Raw genomic sequence first — 10,921 nt, forward strand, 5'->3', positions numbered from 1 at the left:
CCCAAGTGCCCTCCAAAAAGCAAAAAAAAAAAAAAAATCAACACTTTATTTTGCTTCTTACGTGTATATGAATGATAATTTCTAGGATTTGTCTTTCATACTGAAGACAGAGTTAGGTAGATTTTTGAGTGTATATGCATGGAAAACTCTAGAATTTATTTCTTTTAATATGGAATACAGGGTATGAAAACTAAGGGCTAAAGGAACTAGAAAAGGTTCAGAACACCTTACTTGTCATTTCAGTCCTTGCTATTAAGAGAATGAAGGGCTCCTGAATTTAGAACTACTAATAAAGTTACAGGCTTTTTGGAAAATAATCCCTTTACGGGCTAAGGAAGTCTTGGTTCTTTGACATACAGCAACTGCCAAACATTTAATGACTGAAGTTTGTGCTTTGGCATTGAGTCTTTTAAAATTTTTATTCTTTTTTTTTTGCTTTTTGGAGGGCAGTTGGGGTTAAGTGACTTGCCCAAGGTCACACGGCTAGTTTCTGTGTTAAGTGTCTGAGGCTAAATTTGAACTCAGGTCCTCCTGACTCCAGGGCAGGTGCTTTAAATTTTTATTCTAATGGCTATACTCTCCTAGTTTGCTTTACAGGTAAATGTCCCCTTTCCCCCTGCCCCCCATACCTGTTATCAGGTACATTACTACAGTTATACCTTTGATTACATTAAGTAGGGGGAGGGGAGACTTTCACAAATCTATTGTTGTTTCTGGGGCTATTATTGTGTCAAATCTTCGTGACCTCATGAACTGTACAGTCCATGGGCTTTTCTTGGAAAAGATACTGGAGTGGTTTGCTTTTTCCTTCCCCAATGGATTAAGGCAAACAGGTTAAGTGACTTGCTCAGGCTCACATAGTTAGTGAGTGTCTGAGGCCACATTTGAATTTGGGTCTTTCTGACTCCAGGCCCAAAGCTCTATCCAATGAGCCATCTAGATGCTCCCTGACATGTATATAGAGAAGTATAATATAAGGTGAATAGGTGTATAGAAGTCATTGAAAGAATTTTGGAAAAATTTGAGGGGGAAAGAGGAGTATAAGGGAAGAAAAGAGATGGCAGATGACTTGAGAAGGGAGTGACCAAGATGAGGAGGGAACATATTCCCTCATGACATGAAGAAATGTTTATGCAAATGCAATATACAAAAGGTCAAAGAGATTTTATCAGCACTCTCCCTCTTGGGGATCCAACTCACATAGTTTCAAGTAATAACTTTATGTATGTAGATGACTCATCTCTATCTCTATCACTGAATCACAAACTTAGAGCTGGAAATTGCTTCAGAAGTCATCTCTTTAAACCCGCTCATTTCAGAGGCCCAGAGTTTAAGCAATATGCCCAAGATCAAACTGAGAATAAAGTGGCAGAGTTTACAGAGTAGCAGGACTTGAAGCCAGGTCTTCTGACATTTAAAGTCTTTCCATTGTACTCTACCGCCTAACAGTCTTGGACTCATTGTATTTCTGTCTGCCTGGATCACTTACAGGTACCTCAAACTCAATGTGTCCACAACCAAACCCATCATTTTTGCTGCTCCTGAATTCCATTTCTTTTGATTTACCACCATTTCCCCCAATCAGCCATAAAATGCTGACTCCTCTTTCTTTCTCACTCCACCCCCATCTAATAATCCTGCACATTCTCCTTGTGATCTCTCCCAAATGTGCATGCTCCTTTCCATTCCCAGAGTGACAGTACTGTTTCAGGCCTCATTACCTACTGAATGATCTACTTACTGCAATTGCCTCCTGACTTGTCTTTCCCCCACTAAAATCCATCTTACTCACAGCTGTCAGAATTCTAATATACAATTATAATCATATCAATCCTCTGCACAATCCTCCGCCTCTCCTCACAGAATACACACTACTGAGCGCTTGGCATTCAAAGTTATTTTATGCTGCTTTCTTTCATGTAATCTATACTCCAACTGGATTACACTAGAGATTACCCTGAACAAGGGAAATAGAGGCTTCCCTGCATTAGTGAATTTGTTCACCTCATTCCCTACTCCTAGACTGCCCTCTCCCAATCTATGCTTGTGGAAATCCCACACATTTTTCAAGGAACAACCTAAATGACACCTTCTTCATGAAGCTCTCTCCTTGATCTATCCAACCCCCAGAGAGAGTGCTCAGCTGGAAGTGATCCTTCCCCTTACTCTCAAAGGGAATGGCTTAAAGAGGAAACAACAGACATATCTAGAATGGTATAAAAATCTTCTAAATTAAAAAAGAAATAAGAAGGCAAGGGGATAGGGTCAGGGGAGAAGATAAGGAAAGGACTCTTACAGGGGTGGGTAGATTAAGGAATAGGAGGGTAAGGTAACTGGTAGAAGAAAAGCAGAGGAGTGAGAAGGGATAGGGTAAATAAGATGAGAAGGATAGCAAGGAAAAATACGAAGGAGAAAAATACACAAGTAATTGCAGCTTAGAATGTAAATGAAAATGGAAACATTAAAAATTTGAATTCAACATGTTTCCAGGAAACATAATGAGAGAGACACACAAAGACAGAATAAAGGGCAGGAGCAGAATTTAGTTTGTAAAAAAAGGGATAGTAATCATGATCTCAAAGTTAAAGTTAAAATAAATTTAATCAAAAGTGAAAAACAGAGAAACTACACTATGTGTCAGCAATATTATTCAATATTGCGTTAGACCATTTAAAATACCTAAACAGTATAAAATACCTGAGCATATATCTGCCAAAACAAACACAGGAACTATGTGAACATAAACATAAAATATTTTTTATATAAATAAATTCAGATCTAAATAACTGAAGTAATATTTATTGTTCATGGGTAGGTAAAGCCAAAATAATTTTTAAAATGACCATTTTACCTAACCTATTTATTCAATGTCATTTCAATTAAATTACTAAAAAATTATTTTACTGACTTAGAAGAAATAACAAAGTTCATTTAGAAGAACAAAAGGTAAGGAACTTCAAAGAAACCAGAGAAAAAAGATGTAAAGGAAGCAGACTCAGCAGTATCAGACCTTAAACTATATTAAAAGGGTAGAATATTACTGAAGTGTAAAAAGGATAATTTCAACTATTTTAAATTAAGATTTTCTTGTATAAAAAAAGCCTATGTAGCCAAAAATAGAAGGAATGCAGTAAATTGGGGGGGAAAATTTCATAGTCAATCTCTCAGATAGAATGTAACTAGGTTGGAATATTGGTAGGAAATGATGAGCTGGTTGATATAGAAAAACGGACTTATGAAGGAAGATGCTATGCACCTTCAGAGAAACAGACGTTAAGAGGAAATAAGCAGAGTATGGTCTAACATATATGTGTAGGGCTGTATGTGTGTCTTAATTGCATACTTCTTCAGGGTAGTTGGAGAGGGAAAAATAAAGTTAAAAAGTGCACAGCAGAGAACAAAAGAAAACCAACAAAGAAGCAAAGAAAAACTGGGCAGCATTTATTATATAGGTTTTCTTGAAATGGAAATTTTTGCTTCATACTGAATCTTCTCTTAGGATCTGCTGTATTCATGGCAATTTTTTTCTTTTCTCATTTTGCATTTAAAACCAAAAAATTTACGGAAAAAATAAAGTGATCCTTCCTTACTCTGATTCCAGTCTATTCTTGCAGGATAAATTATACATTATTCCCCCTCTATGCTCAAACTAAACTACTCTACACTACCCATAAACAACATTCCACCTGCCAACTTCATGCCTTTACACAGGTGCTTCTCCTCCTCACCTACAGTCATGAACCCCTAACTGCATTCAAGGTTAATGTCAAGCACCACCACCTTCAAGAAGTTTTTTTTTATTTCCCCAGTTGTTAATATCCCACAACATACCCCCAAATCAATGAATGCTTATCTTGTATGTTTTCTATTTATCTTTGTATACACTGCACAGAGGTAGGGGGTACAGTGGATAGAGTGCCAGGCCTGAAATCACAAAGACTAATCGACTCATCTTCCTGAGTTCAAATCCTGTCTAAGATGAACTGGAGAAGGAAATGGCAAACCACTCCTGTATCTCTGCCAAGAAAACTCTAAATGGGGTCATGAAGAATAGGACACAACTGGAAACAACAAAAATGCATCCATCTTGTTCTACTCTGTATTGTGTTTGCCTATGCCTTAAACTGATATTCCCAACTAGAATATTATCTCCAACAGGGCACAAGTCGCTATTTACTCATGTTTGAACCACTGTCAGCAACTCCACAGGGCTTTGCCAACAATAACTCACAATTATGTGGAACTAAGTTTTTTTGGTTGTTTCTTTTTTTTTTGCTTTTTGGAGGGGGGAATGTGGGGGGTTAAGTAACTTGTCCAAGGTCACACAGCTAGCACATGTTAGGCTAGAGGACGGATTTGAAATCAGGTCCTCCTGACTCCAGGGCCAGTGCTCTATCCACTTTGTCACCTAGTCACCCCAGGAACTAAGTTTTATAGGGCACTTTTCTCACCCAAAACAACAACACCACTCCCCCTTCCGCCCCCCCCCCCCCCCAAACGGCCCCTTAGTTATCATTCCGGATTTACAAATGAAGAAACTTTGGCTCAAAGTTTGAATGAAGAGACCTGCCTGCGGACAAAAGTTTATTTTGTGTTAAACACCTAAACTATTCAGGATGGTGGGCAAGGCCCTAGGATACAAAAACAAAAATCAGAAAGTCTCTGTCCTCAAGGAGTTTCTTCAACATGTTTTTTCTCCCACCAGTGCCATTGCTGCCCATCCTCCAAACCAGACTCCCAGAGACCCTGCCAGGAGAAGTTAAACCACTCAGCTCCCAACCACCTGTATCCTGCTCCCAACCTTCCAATTCCTGCTCAGAGAACTGTAATAAAATAAAACTACCATTGTCATTGAAAGGGTAAGTCAAGTGACTGCCCTATAGTCTCACTTACCATCTTTGGGACTTCTTAGACCAAAACATCCTTACTTGATCTGCCCCTATTTGAATGTAAACTCCTCCAAGGCAGGGACTCTCTCTTTTATTTTGTATCCCAGGTACAAGGAGTCCACTTTGACCTGGATTCTGCGGCAAAGGAACTTGTCCAATTGTTATGAGTAGTTATCTCCCTGGCTCCTTTAATATTTATTATCAGTTACTTAATATGCTAATTTCTATTATTACAACTTCCAAGGAATTGTGAATTATTTTGATGTATGGATGAAAGATATATGTTTATATATGCATGCACATGTATTATGTATTATGTTGGGTCCAGAGTTGAAGAGGAGAATTAAAGCAAGCTAGATTGCTTTCAAAAAATGGTCCAAGTTCTTCAAAGTTTCTGGTGAAAGCAAAAGCCTATTGCTGTTTTGCCCAGCAGCATGGCAATGAGATAAGAAACACTACTGCTTCCTCCACCCTTCAAACTGCTAGGTTTGGAGTCAGTGACCAGCCCGGAGTCAGAAAGACTGATCATGAGTTCAAATGTGACCTCAGACACTAACCAGCTGTGTGATTCTGGGAAAATTAGTTAACCCTGTTTGCTTCAGTTTCTTTGTCTGTAAAATAAACTAGAGAAGGAAATGGCAAATCACTCTAGTATCTTTGCCAAGAAAACCCCAAATGGGGTCACAAAGAGTTAGACACAACTGAAATGAATGAACAAAAATCCCATCAGACTAAGAATTCCCCAAGAGCATGGATTAATTTTTTTAAACTGCCTTTGTCTGTATCCTCAGCATATTGTTGGGCACACAATAGGCACTTAGTAAAAGCTACATGTCAGCAAACTGCAACACCTAACTCCACTGGAGCGCCTTTGAAGAAAAGAAGAGAGGACGTGTTGGTCACACAGTTAGGCTGAAGTGAAGAATGACATATGAACAGCCAATGTCCCACTAGCACCCTACTCTAGTACTATGTCTGCAGTTCAGAACACTGGGACCCCTTCTGGCAAACTTTGGAAGAATGTGCACAAGAATCACAGACATGCCTTCCACATCTGCATCACTGGAACGATTTCCTGAATTAATGACATGACAGCTCTATCTGAATATCCTCAGCACTGGACTTAATTGAACTACAGTAAGTACTGAATAAATCCTTTTTAAAAATTCATTCATTTACTCATTCAAATGAACAAAGGAGCAATAAATACTTTCAACAGAATAATACTTCGTGATTCCGTGTATGATGGGTTCTCCATTTAAAAAGTAGTATTTGAAGTCTTGATATGCATTCTGTTTCAAAAGTCTTAGTGCAGCTATAAGTTTAGACATCATTCAAGTTTACTAAGACTTTGGGGACGGGCTGTAGAGTTCTACTTATGACTAGGCATACTGCATTTGGGAATGGAAAAGAAGGGCTAGATTCTAAGCTGGAGGGAGGGGGCAGGGGACTGAGCTTCAAATGGAGGGGGAGGGGGTGTAAAGGAGAAGGGAATAACTATTCATACTGTGCCTACTATGTGCCAGGCATTGCACTAAGTGCTTTTACAAATATTATCTCATTTGAAATATATGTGAAATTGTATTTATAATAAATTTATCTATTGTTAAAGCATTCTGTAAACCTTAAAGCGCCATATAAAGGGGAACGAAATATGCATTTATATAAAGACGACTATGTGCCAGGCTCTTTACTAAACGTTTTATACAGTTATTTCATTCAACATATATGTAAGTATTTATGTTACCTATTGTCAAAGTACTTTGCAAACCTTCAGGTGCTATAAAAGGGTGAAGGAAATAAGCATTTATGTAGCGCCTACTACGCGCCAAGTCCTGTACTAAACTTTAAAAAAAATCTCATTTGACTTTTATGTAAAAATTTATAACATATACAAATGCTACCTATTAATACAGACCTCTGCAAACCTTAAAGCGCCATATAAATGCTAGCTGCTGGCATTGTTATATTATTATTAATTCTCTAGTCCCATAACGGTTTCCTCATCTTGGTGTCCGGCCCCACCGTCTTCTCCAGTGGAGGCTACTTACTGAATACCTTAGGGCCTCCAGCAGCAGGGCGGGGACTGAAGGGAGGGGGATGCTGCCCGTTGTTGCCATGGAGACACAGCCAGCCCCGGTGGGGCACAGGGAGGGGGGCAGCCAGGCCTCGGCTAGGAGCGGAGAAGATGCCCTCCTCCCTCCTCTCTCCCCAGATGCCCAAGCAGGCCCGGGAGGGGTCAGCAGCGCCTGCGGGGGAAGGGGGAAGGGAAGGAGGAGGGGGTCCACGGCCAGGCCTCGGCGCTCCGAGAGCAGCAGCAACGGCCGTACTCACTGCTTCACGTTGTCGCCCAGCGCCTCGCTCAGGTTCTTCTTGGCCGCCTCCAGCTCACTCACAAAGGTCGCCATCGCTGCCCTGACTCCCGACCGCAGAACAACCGCGCGTGTGCAGCCGCAAAACCCAATCCGAGAAGACTGGAGCTCGGGTGGCCTAAGCAGCTTCCTTCTCCCGTCTCCCGCCTCCCGCCGAGCAAGAAAGCCCTCCTTTATTTAGTTCTCGTAGCTTGCTCCCTTTCATCGCGAGAAGTACAAAGACAGCCGCGTACGTGCGCGCACGCGTGCGTGCGTGCCCCAGTGCTCTCCGTTGTCCCCGCCCCTCCACCTCACGTGATCTATTTCACTCTATCGCTGAGTTCCCCTGCAGCCACCGCCTCCTCGTTCACCTGCAAACCTCTCTCCCGTACTGCAGCGCCACCTGCGGGGCTGGAGCTGCCGATCTCTGCCATTGCGCTCTGCGCTGCCAAATTAGAGCATCTGCCTGGTTTTTTCTGAATGATTTCTAGTCGGCTCACAATCTTCACCACGAATTTAAGATTAACTCTTAGAGCTTCCAAATGACGCTTTTCGTCGTAAGCTCTTCCAGCGACTTGGGGACGCCCTGTCGCAGGTCTGTACAAAACACAAAGAAGATACAAAGTAACCCTGGGGAGCTGTAGCTGCCCCGGAGCAGGCTGAGCCTGGGCACGAGGCAGCGACCCCGGAACTGGGGCTGCCAGGACGCCCTCGAGGCCCAGAGGCACCAGGCAGAAGGAAAGTAGTGCATGCCAGATAGGAGGGAGGGAGGAGCCCCCAGGGTGCAGCGGGGACTCCAGGCTGGAGGCTCCTGGAATAGGCTGGTTGTGGGGAATGAAATCCTGAATCCAGTGGAGGGAAGGGGATGATGGACAGCTGGGCTTTTCCTTTCAGTGGTAAGCCCCTTGGGGGCAGGGAGTGCCTTTTGACTTTCTTTGGATCCCCAGGGCATACTTAGCACGGTGCCTGGCACATAGGAGGGAGAAGGAAGGGAATAAGCATTTATTAAGCAAGCACCTACTATGTGCCCGGCATTGTGCCAAGAGCTTTACAAATACTTACTTGATCCCCACAACAACCTGCATGGTAGATGCTGTTATTATCGCCATTTTACAGTTAAGGAAACTGAGGCAGGCAGGTGAAGAGACTTGGGGAGCTCGCAAAGTGAGTCTGGATTGGACTGCATCTTCTCTCATGCTGGTGGATACATAAATCACTCCTGGAGGGGCAGTTGGTATACTTGTAATTTCCAGACTGTTCACTCTGGATAGACACATCTCAGAATCCAGATCTTGAGGGGCAGGCCCTGGGTCATGAGTGCAGTTACCTAGTTAAGAGGTTAGGGGTGGTTGGACCTGGAGAATGCCAAGGCAGAGTCACTGGGAATGAATTCACACACTCAGGTCTTTCAGTCAAGAGACAGTTTATTGTGAAGCCAATAGAAGCCTGCAAAGTCCCTTTTGAGAACTTGCACCCTAATGGGGTGGGGTGAATCTAGAGTTTATATAGCAAAGGAGGATGGGAAAAGAATGCCAGCGATGCTAATTAGATAATCTAAGGGTCCAGGTGATTTTGGGAGGTATGGATGGGAAAGTGTATGGAGTATACCAGACATTGAGGAAATTGTCAAAAGGCATGAACCTTGGGGAATCTAGTGGGAGGAAAAATCCTTGGGCCAGCCAGGGACAAAAATCCTTGGTCCAGGCATGCCCCTGTCTGTTCTGATAAGGGAATTACAGAGTCAGGCCTGCAACAAGGGAAAATATTCTCACAAGGGGGTGGAGGACTGAGACATGGTCTTAGGGCTTTTTAGAGTCTAGCTTCCACCACCTCATAGTATTCCTTTACTCAAACCCCAGTCCTTATAATAGTGCACTTCAGCACACAAGTTGATGTCTTTTTAAACACCCTGGTCCCCCAGGTCCCTCAAGATACTTGGCATCTGTGAACTATTCCTATCAATAGAATTAAGCATCAAATATGTGCCTGGCACTGGGAAGTACAAAGACAAAAATGGAAAAGTTGAGAGGGCAGAGCCAAGATGGTAGAGTAAAAGTAGGAACCTACTTAAGCTGCTGCTCCAACCACCTCCAATACCTGTAAAAAAAAATGACTAAAATTTTAGAGCTACAGAACCCACAAAGTGACAGAAAGAAACAAATCTCCTTCTGAAGGCAGCCTGGCAGGCCAAGAGGAAGGGTCTGTTACAATGGACTGGGAGCCAAGCAGAGTCCTGCATGAGTGGTGTGGTTCCAAACCTGGGGCAACCCCGACCACCGGCACAGACTGGCCAGAGCAGACTTCAGGAGAGTGAATCACTGGCAGCTATGGTGGTCTGCAGACTTCTCAACCCTTAAACACCAAAGAGACAGTAAAAGGTCAGTGGGAAACTGTTGGAACTGGGTGACAGAAGAGCATGGTCCATCCCCTGGCCCCAGGGGCAAGAGGTATGGAAGCGTGGCAGCTGCAGCTGCTGCCACATGGCTGCCTCTGGAGCTCCTGGCCTACAGATCATAGGAAGACCACGCAACCATTCAGAGGGTAATCACGTTTGTTTGATCTACTTGGATCTGGGTCTCAGTCTTGGGTGGTGGTCCTGGGGTGTGTGGCCAGTGTGCCAGAGCTTGTGGTGGCTATAGAGAGGGCACCCTCCTCATAACTCAGACAACAGCTCTGACAACAACTGTGAAAAGCCCAGTGATTTGGGACACAGCTCTCTCCACTCTGGAAGCAGAGTTTTACCATGACAAAGAGCTCAAAAGTCAAGTAATTGATTGGCAAGATGAGCAAGCAGAGAAAGGGCAATCAGACCATAGAATCCCTTGTTGGGAACAAAAAAGGATCAAAACATGGAACTAGAAAAAGACAAGAAAGGCAAAACTCCTGCATCAAAAGGTTTCAAGAAAAATATGAATTGGTTACAAGCCATGGAGGAGCTCAAGAAGGATTTTGAAAATCAAGTAAGAGAAGTGGAGGAAAAATTGGGAAGAGAAATGAGAATGATGCAAGAAAATCATGAAAATCCAGTCAACAGCCTGCTAAAGGAGACCCAGAAAAATACTGAAGAAAATAACACTAAAAAATAGACTAACTCAAATGGCAAAAGAGGCCCAAAAAGCCAATGAGGAGAAGAATGCCTTAAAAGTTGAATTGCCCAGATGGAAAAGGAATTTCAAAAGCTCACTAAAGAAAACAATTCCTTCAAAATTAGATTGGAGCAAATGGAAGCTAATGACTTTATGAGAAATCAAGATACTATAAAATAAATCCAAACAATGAAAAAATAGAAGGTAATGTGAAATATCTCACTGGAAAAACCACTGACTTGGAAAATAAATCCAGGAGAGATAATTTAAAAATTATTGGACTACCTGAAAGCCATGATAAGAAAAAGAACCTAGATGCCATCTTTCAAGAAATTATCAAGCAAAATTGTCCTGATATTCTAGAACCAGAGGGCAAAATAGAAATTTAAAGAGTTCACCAATTGCCTCTTGAAAAAGATCCCCAAAAGAAAACTCCTAGGAATATTATAGCCAAATTCCACAGACCCCAGGTCAAGGAGAAAATACTGCAAGCCGTCAGGAAGAAATAATTTGAGTATTATGGAAACACAATCAGGTTAACACAAGATCTATCAGCTTTTACATTAAGGGATCAAAAGGCTTGGAATATAATATT

At 42.2% G+C, this 10,921-nt stretch overlaps 1 protein-coding gene across 1 annotated transcript in view; it reads right to left on the minus strand.

Moving 5' to 3' along the window:
• TADA1 (transcriptional adaptor 1) overlaps window positions 1–7,493 on the minus strand; it is a 19,864-nt gene extending 12,371 nt beyond the window's left edge. Inside the window, exon 1 of the mRNA XM_069094700.1 lies at window positions 7,224–7,493. Within this exon, the coding sequence (XP_068950801.1) occupies window positions 7,224–7,297 (74 nt within the window). The 5' untranslated portion in view covers window positions 7,298–7,493. The remainder of the gene's footprint in view (window positions 1–7,223) is intronic.
• Between the last annotated feature and the right edge of the window lie 3,428 nt (window positions 7,494–10,921).

Source organism: Petaurus breviceps, unplaced genomic scaffold (assembly GCF_028583685.1).
Source record: "Petaurus breviceps papuanus isolate PSGF00001 unplaced genomic scaffold, PetGlider_PUasm1.0 220, whole genome shotgun sequence".
NCBI classification, from domain to species: domain Eukaryota; kingdom Metazoa; phylum Chordata; class Mammalia; order Diprotodontia; family Petauridae; genus Petaurus; species Petaurus breviceps.